The 16773-nt window shown below is 39.2% G+C and overlaps 1 protein-coding gene across 11 annotated transcripts in view; it reads right to left on the reverse strand.

Annotated features, from left to right (window-relative positions):
• Positions 1-933: 933 nt before the first annotated feature.
• LOC121285811 (SRSF protein kinase 2-like) overlaps positions 934-16773 on the reverse strand; it is a 246803-nt gene continuing 230963 nt past the window's right edge. For 9 of the 11 annotated variants that reach the window (XM_041202654.1, XM_041202655.1, XM_041202660.1 and 6 more), the window contains 4 exons: positions 15767-15836; positions 12122-12214; positions 11415-11507; positions 934-2723 (listed from right to left, as the gene is read on the reverse strand). In XM_041202654.1, the coding sequence (XP_041058588.1) occupies positions 2539-2723; positions 11415-11507; positions 12122-12214; positions 15767-15836 (441 nt within the window). In that variant the 3' untranslated portion in view covers positions 934-2538. The remainder of the gene's footprint in view (positions 2724-11414; positions 11508-12121; positions 12215-15766; positions 15837-16773) is intronic. The other 2 variants (XM_041202657.1, XM_041202656.1) reach the window with 2 other exon arrangements.

Here is a 16773-nt window from a genome sequence, read left to right on the forward strand (position 1 = left end):
TTTGAGACATATTTAGATGAGCACTTGAAATGCCATAGCATACAGGGCTATGGACCAAGTGCTGGAAAATGGGATTAGAATAGATAGTTGCTTGATGGCTGGCATGGACATGATGGGCCGAAGGACCTGTTTCTATGCTGTATAACTCTATGACATGGAATTCCTGAAAGAAACCCATCTTAACTACTCAAAAGGATGTCAAGCTCACAATAGTGATTTGGGCAAACGACAGCCTCTTACTGAACCAAGAGGAAAAGAGTGGCCATACTGATCAATGAGCACCATTTCTTCACCCTGGAGAAGACCATTCTAGACGAGTGATCACCCTACTCTGATGAAGAGTCAAGTGCAACAATTCTGAATGCTTGGCAAGTGCATCTTCAGGCTCACATGACCACGAAAGGAATCACAACTACACCTCAAACACCTACATCTCCCCAAAACGTCCCAGTGTCAGGAATTACTATTAGGAAGCTCAACCATTCGGGATCATGGTCTGGAATCTAGCCAAGCTATACAATCCAAGGTTGGGAACAGAGACCCTTCTATGCCTGTTCTTCTAAGACTCAAGAAGTAGCCCAGAAATACAGCATTTCAAATAATTAGTAAGCGAACTGGCAGAACAAAAATAAAACCAAGGGCAAGACTTAGAATAAAGTTGCAGTCATATAAGTCATGGAAGGCTACCTAATCTGTAAGTGGAAACAGATGTTTCAAATAATTTTCCCCTGGTGGATGATGGGGAAGCCATTGTTTTTTTGGGGAAGCGGACAGAATTAACACATTATTAGAATGGATGAAGAGAAAAATGCCAGATATTTTCCACCTGTTATTCCAGAATAAAACATAATTGTTCCATGTACAACTAAATGCTGTTGTGAAAGTTAATATTGCAAAATATATTGTCATTACCATTCCAATGAGCAGCACAACTTGTGGAAACAAAACAGTTTAATTAGACAGTTACAAGCACCTCAAACAATTGGCTATTGTTACAATACCAGAATTCTTCTGTCCACAATCTAGTTATTGCAAAGGCAGATGGATAAACCAGCAATTGGTAGATTTAGGAATGGTGGCACCATAATTAATGTGGAAAATGGGAATAAAACTAGCCAGTTCACTTTCACATCATTGACTGTCTAGTGCACACTTGAAGTTCTGACAAGTAGAAAACGCGATGAGATGGAACATGCCAGAAAAGCATTCGACCACAACATTCTGTTACCTAATAAATCTTTCATTATACACAGCAACTCAGGAAACATTTAAACTTACATTTCAAGAATGCAATGCTTACATGGATGATTAAAAAAAATACTTCCTATTTACATTGTTAATCCCTGAAAAAGCTACAAAGACCAGTGCAATTTATTACGTCACCGTCTGATGCTGAGAAAGCAATGCTGTTAACAGACTAAGATCAACTTTCCTTTTATGCTAAAGTCTGTGGGGTCTGCTGTACTGCAAATTGTTTTAAACAAGTTTGATCATGTCCACTTTTATTTTCACTTTCATATCAATGACTACTATTTCTGAATTCTGACACAACAAAATATTTTAACATATAAATTTTTTGTGACAAAATAGTAAATCTGCACATAGAAAAGTCACTTTTTCTTTTTTACTTTCTTTTGCCAGCTTCAGTACAGGAAATCACAATTTTTTATCTTGGATATATATCTTACAATGCTGAAGCACAGTAAGGATAGTTTCATTAAAAAGGGCTCATTCTTGTAGGTATGCTCTCATAAGTAAGGAAAAAACAATTAAGGGACTTTTGCAATGGCTACAAAGCATACTTGGGGTCAGGCAACTTGTCTCCTTTAAAGGGCTGTTTTGGGACTAATCTGTTGGTTTGTAGGTATGGTTGGATTCAGCAATACAACACTAACTGAGGCAACAAATGTAAAATTTCCACAGCCTCCTTTGTCAGTAGACAAGCTGCAAAACATGCATTCTCTTAGCCACATTACAGTTTAAGTCCCATTTCTGTATTTTATCGAAAGATATTTTACAGGAAAATCTACAGATTTTACAAGAATAATGCTTCTTTCCTATTGGATACAATTGTACAGCACTTTGCAATATCTCAGCTACTTCCTTACTTGATACAGTAGCTTCTTGCTTTTATCTTCTTGTCATTCAATATTAATACTCATCAGCTAAAACAATTTTCATAAATAGGTACAAAAAATATCCAAACACATGAAAAAAACTAACATTTTTCTCATTAATTTCAGTTAGGAAATTTAACTTGAGAAGGTCAGGCAACACAAGAAACAAAGCATCAAGACATGTTAATTGTTTTCAGCAGTCAGTTGGCCAACTACCTCTTGCTAGGGACAAAAACTACCCTTCCCAAAACACAGTGCACAAAAGCAAAATTTCAAACATTAACAGTACTTCAGAGTGAACAATGGTCTGATGTTGGAGCCATCTGATTTACACCTGATGTTTGAGAGTTTGCCACTTTGCTGGGTCCACGATGAACACTGGAGTGATCATTGGCTCCTTGAAGAAAGCTGGCGAATGCTGCTAGGAACCAAGCCAAGGGTGTCTGAGGCATTCTGCTGCAGAAGCACGTTTCTCAGGGACCATTTCTAGCATGGGCAGCAAGAAGTCAGTGAACTGTACAGCTTCTTCATGAGGCCATCCATATTTCTCTATTAGCACATCAAATAAGCTCCAGGGTTTCAGTTTTGTAATGTGTCGTAGTTCACCTATGCACAAAGTACAAAGCACTCAGTAAAATTCACAAGTACACTGAAGGTTAACATTAGGGCAGGAGCAAATCCTGAAAGCAAAATGTGTCTGGGTTTCAGATTCTTGCAACTCTATTGCCTAACATTTACAACAAAGATGCAGTTTCCATAATCAGGTAGGTTTCTATAAACTGAAAACTGCAGCCTTTATACATGAAGTGGGCAGAATAGCATGCCAAAGATTAACAAATATCCTCTAACTATCTATGATAGAAAATACCAAAAACTATATGGAATACTCACCAAATTCTCCCATCTATTCTGAAAGAAGATAAATAGCACAACAACAGCCCAGTTCTTGATGTGACTGAAAGGAAACTAACTATAGTTGAGCAGTTAGGGAGCACTCTTGTGCCAAATGAAACATTCATATCACAGAATGTTGAGAGTATTAATTATCTTCTTCTACAGCATACTCATATGCTGGGCAGAATCTTACTCAATGTGCTGAGGTGGCTTGGATGGTACAGGCAGGATAGAGGTAGGCCGGTGGGGGTGGGTGGGTGGTTATTGGGTAGAGTTCTTGTCTCTGGCCGATTTCACCAGAGGCAGAGTGTAAGTGGCAAGGGCTACCAGCCTGGCAGCAGCAAGTAGCCAATCTGAGTATATAAGTGACCACTTGTGGGCAGATTGGGTACACTGCACCCCTTTCCCCCACACTTGCTGAGGTCAAAGCCTAGTAGGTGCCTGGAGGTGGCAATCTTATAATAAATCGGGCCCTAGCCACTTGTTCACCTTGCAAGCTCGATGCATAAATAGAGCACGTCAAAGCTATCCTGCAGGACAATGGCCACCCTGAGCAGATAATTGTTCTTCTGTATCGCACAAATTCACAAATGGGGCAAAGGCCATCATTTTCGGTCTACTTCAAATTACCCTGGAAAGGCAAAGTATCCCAAAAATTTGAACAACAGGTTAAGGAAGCCAGTTCAAGCTACTATGCTGTGTCAACGTGAGTGGTATTTTCCGCTAACAGGATGCTGCCATCAGTCCAAAAAGATGTCTGCCTTCAACATAATTGAACAATGTCATTTATGAATTTCAGTGCTGGTGTGATTCCAGGTACATAGGTTGTCAGTCTCAATGATTGGTTGATCGCATCAAACAAACCGTTCCTCTGGCTATTCATAATAGACAAAGTACAGACCATACTCAAGCAGCCCACGCATGAAAAACTCAAAACAAAATGTCTACTGTTAGATGTGCTTCTGCGATTGGGCAGCACTTGCTAAGCAACCCGGAGTGCACTAATAGTTACACTAACAACCAATTTAAGATAATCAATTGAGCTCACTTGCTAGAAGCGACATACATTCATATACAGGGACCCGTTCTCTACAAATAAAAGGAATATGTTTAAGTCTTGAGCATTTTTTGAATTACCTGAAAGCATGGGGAGCCTGTAGTTCCCCAATGCTTTCTCCTGGCAATGCCTCAGTCAATCAGAATCTACATGCCAACCAATCAGCACCTCCTTTCTCATGTGGAATAAATTGTTGCGATTGTTTGAAATTTGGCATTCTTGCACTTGTCCTGATGACTGCAAGATCAAAAACTTCGGCAATATTTCCTTTCTCAGGAATAAAATGTTGAACTCATTCAAAAGAAAAGCAATAGTTTTTTTAAAAAATTGTATTTCAAGAACTTATTTTCTGTTGAAGGGAATGGGAATTTTCTACACCTCAGTTGAACTTTACACCTGCAGGAACATGAATGAATTGTTAGATTTTTAATTATTAATTCAGCTGTTTCAAATTGAAGTGAGTAGCTGTGTGCCTGACAAATTTTTGATTGAAATAGCTGAATAGCTTGCAAAATTTTGAATGCCAAGGATAAAGCAACCCAAAGAAATGTATTAACAGATTACACTTCATTAAATTGTAACATTTTAACCTTATCACAACATCACCAATTAGAACTGGTTGATAATTAGTCAGACAGCACATTGCTCTTTCAACTCTGCAATATGGGGCCAAATGAAATCAGACTGCTGACCATATTTCAACATGAAATGAGTCTCAGCAGTCTTTGGTCCTAGTTGACACAGGTCCACAGCATGAAATTAACAACACTGCACAAATTGCCAATCGGTTTATTTTTGTCTGATGCAGGATATGGAAACTAATATTAGAACTAATCTAAGGATAATACCACACTGGTACCAGAGGGGGATACCTACGTGAGTATGAAATCTACAGGGATCTTTACTCTGCATCCATTTCAGGAGTGTTTATATGGAAATTAATGGCCTAAAACATAAATATGCCTCATTTCACAGCAGTGACGTTTGTCATTAGAGCATAATGTTTGAAATTAGTAAAGGCCATTGATCTACCAAGCTTGATTCGCTGTATAATTCCTGGGGACTGTTCTACTGAATCTGCTCCAATCAAGGCAACAAACCATAGGTAAATATTCAACGTCAAATTCTGTAAAATGCCATCCCCCACCCTCTCAGTCTACCAAGAGCAGTTAAGCAATCTTCAAAAGGGTTAGTTCAACTTTACAACATAACCTTACCATCAGACCATCTGAATTCTACAGGTGACCAATCAATGTTTCAGAAGTATAAAAACTCGATGTTCTATAACCACGAGGCAATTGTGCCTTCTAAGTGTATTTGATAACTCCCACGCTGTTCTTACATATTTATCAAATGACTTGATTTCTTTAAGAATGAATATTGTATTAACTGCTTTTGCTGAAGGTCTATTTCACATACTTACTATTAGTTGGGAAACAATTAATAATCTGACTCAAGACTGGTTAATTTCATACTCCTGTTCCATGAACATCTCCAAGTTAAATGATTTATTTGCATTCATATTATCAATACTTCTCATTATTTTGAAGGGGAGAATCATTTCACTTTACAAACTTATCTCCAACATAAACATGTTCAGTTCTTGGTCCCTTAATTGCTTAGTCAAAAATATCATTCCTTTTCTGAAGTCACACTAACGTGTAAATGGGCTTTTGGAGGTAAAGTGCTCAAAAGGATATTTCAAAAGTGATTCTGAAAATAGCTATACAAAGTTTTACACTAGCCTTTTTGGCTTAGAATAAAACACCTTTGACTCAGATCCTAATAATTGATACCTTATCAAAAATTAATTCCTCTTAGATACTTACAGCAATAATTATACATTAATTTTCTGCCTTTGATAATGCACTTATATTTCATGCTTCATATTCCACTGTGCATAATCTTGCATATTTACCATATTTAGTACATTTATCAAAAGCCTGAAAATTATCATATAACCAGATAGCAGTGCATCAGTAGTCATCTTTTTCCACATAATTAGTTGAAGTTCTATTTGCTTACTATTCATGAATAATGTAAAATGCAAAACTCCAATCCGATTTCTGCCTCTAGCCAAAGCTTTTCCACTTAGCATCATTTTCTATTACTAAAGTTTCTTCAATCCAACCATCTGAATTTCCATTAATTCCATGAGTCTTAAATTTTCTTCCAGGTCTTTTCAAACTCCTAAAATATTATTAACAACCCTGCCCCATTTCTCACTTCAAAACAAAATAAACAATCATTTCCTTCATATTCATGGGCTAAACCTAGAAAAAATGGGCAATTCTGCAAAACATTTAGGAAAGCTTTTAGCAGTAATACTTGCCTGAACTTGAATTTATATTTCTTTCATGGCATAATACTGTCTTAGCTTTCCTTGGGGCCAACAGGAAAATGTGTCAGTTAGCTTAGTGCAACACGGCTATCTTGCTGAAGGTCATTTGAGAATCACTTTCTTAATTCCCTGAAATACCTGATATTTTTATAAACTCCCAGAAGCTCTACATGATGAATGTTTGGCCTTTTTGAAATGTCTTTCCAATGGCTACACCAATAAAACTTTACATCACGTGCAAATAAAAGGGTCGCTGTTGAACTGACTCATGGTAAACAATACAAAGTGCATTTATACGGCATGTGGACCTCCAAATATACATTGTTGCTAAATACAGGGTTTAACAAAACAGCATTGCTGCATTGCAATTATTCCATAACCACATTTGCTAAACACGGATAAACTGGTTATCAAGTGACTTATTTTTTAAAAAAACTTGATGGCCCAGATCTTCCAACCCCAATAGTGGGGAATGCTGAGATGATCACTGCTTTTTAAAAATTCATTCATGGGATGTGGATGGTCGCTAGTTAAGCCAGCATTTATTGCCCATCTCTAATTGCCCTTGAGAAGGTAGTGGTGAGGTGCCTTCTTGAACCGCTGCAGTCCATGTGGTATTTGAGGGTCGTGATGGCATTGGAAATTCGGGGGACCTGATTTAGACCCAAATCTGCAACTTCCAGTATACCAGTAATGGCTCACAGATGGTCCTGTCGACACCTGTCACCACATAAAGCTGGGCTCTTTGCTACATACTTAATGCTGTTTATTTTACACTGGGCCATAACTTCCTCAGAGTGGCAACCAGTGTCGGATTGCCATGCCGTGCCTGATTACTCACTCTAAATTTCTTCCATGCTTGTTTCGCCCTCTCACTCGACCTTCCAACTCAGGCCGGGCGAGATCCAGACAACGCAGCTGTCTCCGAAGCCCAGCGTTGCAGTCCAACAGAGTCAGATAGAAGAAGGACACGCCTCCTTTTTTATTGCACTAGTTGCCGTAAACCAGGTAAGTTTAAAGCCAAATCCTTATCTCTTTCTCTCTCTCTGCAGAGGTAAGTTTAAAGGTCTGACTGAAATTGACAGGCCAGGGAGAAGGTAAGTGCCTAAGCTAAGTGGAAAAGATTTGGGGCTGTGGGGGAGGGGTCGGACATCAGGAGGATGTGCGTATGTTGGGGTGCCAACACCGGAGCAGAATGGGGGTGGGATGGATAGTAGGTGTCAGTTGTTGGAGATTGGGAGGGACGTCTGGTTGGGTAGAAAGGTGGGTGTCCGGTCAGGGCGGGTGGAGGGGGGCTGTTTCGGGCCTGTGGTGGAGGGGCAGGGTTGCTGGGTTGAGTCGGTGGGTGGTTGGCCTGGGTCTTTTGGGATAGGAGGAGGGAATTGAGTCAGGTGGGGCCAGGGGGGAGGGTGGAGATGGGGAATACCACGTGTGGGGAACAGTCAGGGGGATAGGGGAAGACCTCTGGGGGTTCAGGGGTGTGAGGTCTTTGTCTTTACAATAGTTACACAGAAGTTAGAAGAAGTTTTAATTCTTCTAACTTTTTCTGACTAACTCTTTGTGTAACATAGCCAGATCCATCTGAAGTTTACGATTCCTGCATGCTTCCCATATCCCTTGATTTCCTGAGACCCCAAAAATCTTTCTTTCTGAGCCTTAAATGTATTCAACGTTGGAGCATCTACAACACTCTGGGGTACAGAATTACAAAGTTTCGCAACACTTACCACTCCTCATCTCAGTCCTAAATCATCCACCACTTATTCTGAGACTGCACTTCCATGTTTTAGAGTCCCAGACCAGTGGAAACAAATTCTCAGTGTCTACCCTATCAAGCCCCTTCAGAATCTTGTATGTTTCAAAGGGATCTCTCTCATTCTTCTGAACACCGGAAAAAAAAGCTCAATTTACTCAGCTTCTCATCATGGGACAACCCCCTCCATCCAAGGGAACAATTTAGTGAACCTTTGCTGAGCCACCTTCAACAAAAATATATCCTTCCTTAAATATGGAGACCAAAACTGCACACAATATTCCAGATGTGATCTCACCAAAACACTGTACAACTGTAGCAAGACATCTTTATTCCTTTATTCTAAGCCCCTTTCAAAAATGGTCAACATGCCATTTGCTTTCCTAATTGCTTGCTGCACCTGCATGCTAACTTTCTTTGCTCCTTGTACGTGCATACCTAAGTCTCTCTGAAATCAACAATTACAAGTTTCACGCTCTTTAAAAAAAAAAATTCTGCTTTTCTATTCTTACTACCGAAGTGAATAATCTCACACATCCCCACATCATACTCGATCTGCTATCTTGTTGCCTACTCAGTTAGGCTGTCTATATCTCTTTGCAGCCTCTTTCTATCCTCCCCACAGCTTACCTTTGCACAATGCTTTGTATTATCACCAAACTTCAACACATTTCTCTCTTTCTCTTCATTTAAGTCATTTAGATTGTAAATAGCTGAAGGCCTAGAACTGATCCTTGCAGCACTCCACTAATCACAGCCTGAGAACTTGAAAATGCCCTGTTTAAGCCCACTCTTTGCCTCCTGTCTGTTAACCAATGCTCTATCCATACTGATATATTACCCTCAACTCCATGAGCCCTTATCTTTTGTATTAACCTTTTATATGGCACCTTTTCAAATGCCTTTTGGAAATCCAAGTACTGGATCTACTGTCTACCCTACTAGTTTCATCCTCAAAAAAAAAAATTGTAAAACAGGATTTCCCTTGTGTAAAACCATGTTGACTTCTTCTAATCATTCTATACTTTGCTAAGTGCATTGTTAATAATAGATACCAGTATTTTTTCAACGACTCATGTTAGGCTAATGGCCTGTAGTTCCCAGTTTCCTCTCTCTCTCTATTCTTGAAAAGTGGTGTTACATTTGCCAAATACCTATCTGATTGGACCGTTCTTGAATCTAAGGAATTTTGGAAAACAAAAGCTACCATACCCAGTATCTCTGCAGTTATCTCTTCTAGAACCATGGGCCATCAGGTCCTGGGGATTTATCAAATTTTAGTTCCTTGCGTTTCTCCAATGCTTTTTTTCTGTTGATATTAATTACCTTAATTTCCACACTCTTTTTAGTCCTTAGGTTACACTTTATTTCTGGTATGCAACTTGTGTCTTCTACTGGGAAGACAGACTCAAAATATTTGTTCAATGCCTCTGCCATTTCCTCATTCCCCATGATAATTTTTCCCATCTCTGCTTCCAAGGGATCAACATTTACCACCATACCTTTTGGTCTATTTACCGAATCAACCTTAGCCAGTTCTCCCCTCATACCTGTGCTTTGTTTAAGTTTAAGATTCTTGTTTACGATTGGAGTATGTCATTTTCAAAAGTAACATGGAATTCAAAGGTATTATAATCACTATTCCCAATGGACCTTTTACTATGAAATTACTAATTAACCCTGCCTCATAACACAATACTAGACCTAAGATAGCTTTATTCCTTGTCAGTTCCACAATGTATTGGTCCAGAAAATGGTCATAAAAGCATTTAACAAATTCATCTTTGGGAGCACCCTTGCCAATTTGATTGTCCCAGTCTATATGAAGATTGAATTCCTCACAATTATTTCATTACCTGTTACAAGCTCCAATAATTTCTTGTTTAATGCTCTTTCCAACAGTATCACTACTGTTAGGAGGCCTATAAACTACTCCTACCAGTGCTTTCTGACTCTTACTATTACTAATTTCCGCCCATAGTGATTCTATTTCATGATCTTCTGAGGCCAGATCCTTTCTCACTAATGTCCCTGCGTCACCCTTTACTATCTGGGCTACCCCCCACTGTTTTGCCATTTTGTTTGTCTTTTCGAAATATTGTGTACCCTGAAATATTTATTTCCCAATCTCGATCATCTTGCAACCATGTCTCTGTAACTGTGATTAAATCAAAAACAATTTACTTTTATTTGTGCCAGCTGTCTTATTGTAGATGCATCATGCATTCAGACAAAGAACCTTTAATTTAATTTTTAAAAAATTACTATTCCCTGCAATGACCTTATTCACTGATGCACATTTTTTTTGTTAAATTCTCTGTTCCTTCCTGTCCCATTCTACTTATCTTTATCTACATTGCTACCCTGTTCCTTTGCCTCGAGTTCTCTCTTTGGACTTCTAAATCACTCTTCACCTGAATCCTCCTCCACCAACCCCTCTCTGTTGGTCTAAAGCCCTATCCATAGTACTGGTTATATGATTGGCCAGGACACTGGTCCCAGCCTGGTTTGAGTGGAGCTCTTCCCAACGGAATATCTCCCACTTCCCTGAATACCGATGCCACTGCCCCATGAATCAAGGCCCATCCTTCCCACACCAATCTTTGGGCCAGGAGGTGATCTAGAATTAAAAACAAAGACAGGTCCATTTAAAAGCAGTGACTGACCTCAAGGGACTCATCTTTAGTTCATGATGAAAAAGCTTCTCTACAATTGTGCTTCATCACTGGGCCTCCCAATTCACCTCATCGATGGATCCAAGCTGGAGCCAGGACAAGGTCCTAGGGCTCCAGTGTAAAAAGGTAAGGCAGTTTTAAAACGGGGTTAGCAGCGTGTGTTCCCTCTCCGCCACTGACCGGCTCAAATACTGTGCCAATGCACATATAAATTCTGCCTAAAATACTTGACATATCCATTTATTTTCAGAACCTATTACTTATGTCTGATTTACACTTCAAATTGGGCACAAAGCCATTGATACTGAAACTGAAAAGTAGTACAATAACCAGTGTGCTTTTCCAAGTATGCAACAAATCTCAAGGAAATGTGGAGGCACTCAGCATTTCAAAAAGCATCCAGCAGCTTCGTGACAGACACTCCTGACTTCTCCAGACATCATCCACCCTTAAGTGCAGCGTTAGGTAATCTGTTCAATCATTAAAATTTGATAAGAACATTTTTTTTATATGTTCCCTAAGCAAATCACCTCTGAACATTTAATATACTGAGTCAGTGCTTCATAACTATTGTTACCTTTTTTGGTGAAAAACTCCTTGGAATATTTCCCAGACATTGCGAACTTTCGAGGGATTTTCCCCAGCAGTTCAATGATCAAAGCTATGTGATCTGCATTGAAGAATATTGCCAGCAAAACAAAAACAGTTTAATCAGTACAATGCATGCATCATGTGATACTAGTCCTGGTACAGACAAGAGTGTCTCATCCTTGGCACTGAAATAGCCTCAAAATATCTTGGGCTCCTATGAACATTAAACCTTTATCACATTTCTGCTTTTAATGCTTTAAACCTTTGGGATTATTTCAGCATTGCTAAAAGCTGCTGATGAGCATTTTGATGAAAAAAATTAATCAAGTTCAAAAGAGCATAGCAAGATTTTTCTCTAAAAAGTTAGGCTGATATTATTGGTTACTATATGTCTGTCAGCAGGATACTTTTCTGGTTTAGCTGTGTCTGTTCACAGCATTTATAACTTCATGCATATTCTGCAATGTTACTGTTTAAAACTGATTCCAATACAGAAATACACTCCCAGCAACAGGTCAGTGTAATCTGTATTTTATTTGTTTTCAATGGTAGAGTAATTCGAAATGTCATCAACGATATATTAAACATTAGCTTTAGCTACAATTTGGACAAAATTTTATAATTCAGTTGCCATGGAAGCCTCTGTCCACTTCTGTCTGTGTTACAGGACCTTTCAAAGAGAAGAGGTACTACCTCTGCGATTGAAGAATTCCCGAGAATATTTCCCAGAAAGAGCAAAGTGTCTTGGGATATTGCCTAGCAGCTCTATGATGTGTGCTATGTGGTCTATGAGGGAGAGAAAAAAGGATACAGGAGTGGATAAGGACAGGGAAGGAAAAGGGTGGGACATAAAAAGAGGAAAAGAAACTGGAATTAGTAAAATTGGAAAACAGATTCAAACTACCCATGTTTGCAGCAATCCCAGGCAGAAGATTTTAGGTTAAATCAGGTCTCTGGCATCATAACTAGCTGTAAGACTTACAAGACATTATGCCTGCGGGTCTACTGTAAGGGAATGCTACAAGCAAATAGACTTGGAAATGAAAAAGGTTGGAACACAGATGAAAGCATGAATATCACCAGTGAAATTAACAATCAAACATTCAAAGTTAAAAGAAAAGTGTTAAATTACCTCGTCAACCAAATATAAAGAGACATCACAACACTAAAAATAAGTATCAGAGGCAGTTAGGACTGCCAAAGTATTTTCAAAAGTCACGCCCAAACTCACCTTGCATGAAAAGGAAGTGTTCTTACAAACACTATCAATATAAGATGTTTAGAGAAATGTGTGTCACTTTACGAGCTTTAGAAAAAAATTCCACTGCGCACACTAGTTTGTCTTTTATTATTTCAATGAAAAAGTCTATCTGAAGCACTTAAAAAGTTTTTGATCACAGTTGCAGTATTCTACAAAACAATGGGCCTGAACTTCCTCAGAGTAGCAATCTGAGTTGGATTGCCACTCCGCTTCTAGTTTTTTATCTTTGATTTTTTTCGATCATGTCTCGCCTAATCTTCCGACTCAGGCTGGGCGAGATCAGGGGAGTGCCTAGTGTCGAGTGCAGCCCTGTTGGATGCAAGGAGGCTACGTCCCCTTTTTACAACACTAGCCAGGGTAAGATAGTGTTTAAGGTAAGTGGGTAGGATTTGTTGGGGGGGGGGGGGGACGGGGGACGGGACTCAGGCCAGGTTGTGCCTCAAAGGGGGAGGGGGGCAAAATTGGGTTGGGCTGCACCTTGGGCGGAGGGGGCGAAATTGGCTTGTGCCTTGGTGCAGACGTGAGGATTGGGCCTTGTGGGAAGTGGGTTCAGGTCAGGCTGGGCCGGGCCTCGGGGGAGGTCAGGCTTCAGGAGAGAATGGTGATGTGTTGGGTTGGGCGTGGGGGTTGAGGAAGAGTTGGGCCTGGCCCAGGAGCAGAGTAGGAATCGGGAGGGGGGGGGGGGGTTTGTCTCTCTGGGGTCTCGATGTGTGGTGGGGGGTTGGTGGGTCGGTCTGGGTCTGTGCAATAGTTACCCAGAAACCAGAAGGGGCTTTCTTTCTAACTTTTTTGGGTAACTGTTGATGTAGCCCAGTTGTAAGCATCTGAAGTTTGCAATTTGAATCACATTTTCAGATGGTTCCCAGTGCAGGGCAATTGCCCAGGGGAAGTCTGCACTTCTGGTCAGTTGCCAATCAAACTTTTCCTGTGGACTTCCCGGGATTGGGGACTCCCCAGCACATCTTTGGGGCACCCCTCACTCCTGCCAATATGACACCCTGGCGCTTGGCCTAATATTTTTCTTGCATACACAATGTTTATGATACACGCAAACTTCCTCCTGCTCTGCTTTGTCTAACCCCCAACTTTCCATTCCTTTCCCCTCATGGGCTTATAGCTTTCCCTTAAATGCAACTATGTTATTCACCTCAGCTACTACTTGTGGTGGCAAGTTCCACACTCTAACCACTCTCTGGATAAAGAAGATTCTCCTATATTCCCAACTAGATTTTTAAAATACCTTAAACTTATGGCCCCTAGTTTTGGTCTTCCCACAAGTCAAAGCATCCTCTCTTAAGTTTACCCTAAAACTTTTCATAACCTTAAAGAGCTCTATTAGGTCCCTCTTCAGGCTTTCCTTTCCTACAGAAAAGAATCCTAGCCTGCTCAATAATTCCTGGTAGGTATAACCTCTCAGTCCTTCCATCATCCTTGTGAACTTTTTTGTACCTCTTCAATACCTCTTTATGATATGGAGGTCAGACTATGCACAATACTAAGTATGGCCTAACCAAGGTTCTACATAACTTTGACATAGAGTCTCTGATTTTCAATTCCATCCCTGTAGAAATTTTGTTACTTTTTAATCGTCTATTCAATCTGCATCATTACTTTTGGTGATTTGCGCATCTCTATTCCATTTAGATTCTAATTTCCCCTGGTGTATGTGTCTCCTTTTTCTTCCTATCAAAATGCAGAACTTCACATCTATATATATTGAAATTCATTTGTCATTTACACCCACTTTCTGAAAGTTTACTAATGTTTTCTTGCATTTTGTTGCAGTCCTCCTCACTATTTACCATCCCCCTAATTTAATGTCAGCCGCAAATTTTGAAATTGTACTTCTAATTCCCGAGTCCAAATTGTTTATGGTGAACAGGACTGGACCACCATCGATCCGTGTGAAACACCCCTTCCCATCTGCCAGTCTGAGTAACTATTGTTAACTGCTACCTCTGTTTTGTTTTATAGCTGGTTCACGGTCGATGCTGCTAAATTGTTCCCTGATTCTATATGCTTTGACCTGAGCTATGAATCCACTGTGTGACCAATAGTGCTGACTATATTATATCTTAGGTTTCTAGATTTTTAAAATTACATCTGAGTAAAAATTCCAATATTTTTCATTCATTAAAATTAATCTAACTGGTCTTTAGTTCCATGGATTTGTTCCATCTCCCTTTTTAAATACAGATATCAAATTAGCTGTCTGCCAGTCCTCTGGCATCATAGAGTCCCTGCTACCTCTTGCTATACAGCCTCTGCTACCTCTTGCTATACAGCCTCTGCTCTCTCAGTAGACTTAGAATAAAGCCTTCTACATAATTACTTGGGGAAACCCACTAGGTGCAGATGACAACTGCATGCATGCTCAAAACAATTAAAGGACTAATGCCCAAGAATTCTCCTCCCACACCCACACAGATCATTGCATAACAGAGTATTTATTTGATTTTGAAAGTTGAATTTGAAAAATATAAAACAGCTTTAAAATTCTGAATATTTTCTTCATCTTCCTACACTGAAGAAATGCTGTTTCTATTAGTTTCCTTGCCATTTTTTCCCTCCAACTGTGTGTTGAGTTTAATGCAAGTCAAATTTCTACCCTTTAAAAATTAATATCCGTACATAGATTAATAATTCAGAATAAACATTCAAAGGAATAACCATTCACTGTTGCACAACTCTTCACCAATCATCCCAAATACAAATTCAAGGCTGTTGGGATTGTAGCTACTCGGTCACAAATTAAATCAGTGAATTTGAAACAGGATGAAAAGTAAAACTTTTAACAAGTTATAGCTGCTATCAAATTAGGGAGAACTTTAAACAAACTAACAGCTGCTAGCAACACCAGTTATTAAGACATAAGCCACTAAATTGGATACTTGTTTTGAAATAACGGATAAAGAATATGCAGGTGCAGTAGCAAAAAAATAATTGTGCTGAAGGTGTGAATCAGAAAACCATACAATTTTATTTGGTGTTGAAATGTTCTTTGGGAGTGAACTTTCAATATGAGGCTTTAAATTAAATTATTGAAGTTAACTTCTCAAATATGCATATATACTTGCCTTCATCCCTGGAATAGTCTTCACCAGAATGAGGTTCAAATAAATAATCTCCAGTTGCAAGTTCAAAAGCCTTTTAGGAGTATAAAATAAAAATCCAATAAAGCAAATTCTCCCAACAGCCATTCAATCAAGGATACATTTATCTACTTTGATTCAGTAGAGAGTTTTTAAAACAGAAAGGAAAGTGTTGTTAAGCTTTGAAATGCAAAATATTTTCCATATTAGAATATGCGCCTACAAAAGCCTTATTTGTGTATTCATGTTAAAAAAATCTCTATGTTTAATTAGTATGAAAGCTCATTTTAAGGTAGTGGCTTCCAATCAGAACTGCAATCTACATTACATTTCTGAGGCTGGGCACAGATACATGGTATCTTCTTAATCTAGCTTTGGTTTGCAGCACTTCCACAATTCAATGTTGTCCGAGTAAGGTGGGGAGGAGGAGGGGAGGTAAAAGTACAGAAGGGAGGTCATCTTTCAACACATACTCAGAAAAATGAGATAATGGCCTCAATCAGGAAGCCAGCCACCTTCAAAAATATTTATGCTTTTTAAAATAAAAGCATCACATCTGAAAATTAATTACTCTTCTACTTCCCAGAAAGACTGGAAGAGAAAGGAAGATAGTTTCTTCAAAAATTAATCAATACAAAGAGATATTTCACATGAGGCAGATTCAAATGCAGTCAGTTAGAAATCCATCATATTGAGTCACCTGACCAGGAAGGCCCATCTAGATAATGGCCCATAATTTGCAATAGTAGGGCATCTAATGGCATCTGCCATTAGTTAGACTTTCCCTTGCATGTTTAAGTTTTAAAAATTGTTGCATGTCAAGTGTTTGAAATCAAGCTGGTAACTGCGCAGAAAGGGAAAACGGCATCTGGGACCTGAGTAAGCAGGGCAAGCTACTGTGCATCTCCTTAACCCAATCACATTGAAGAATGCTAAAATTAATAGAGCAAGGACTGAGAAGGAAGTGTAAGTTGGAATATGCAAATTCAATG

The sequence above is a fragment of the Carcharodon carcharias genome, chromosome 13 (assembly GCF_017639515.1).
Source record: "Carcharodon carcharias isolate sCarCar2 chromosome 13, sCarCar2.pri, whole genome shotgun sequence".
In the NCBI taxonomy this organism is placed as follows: Eukaryota; Metazoa; Chordata; class Chondrichthyes; order Lamniformes; family Lamnidae; genus Carcharodon; species Carcharodon carcharias.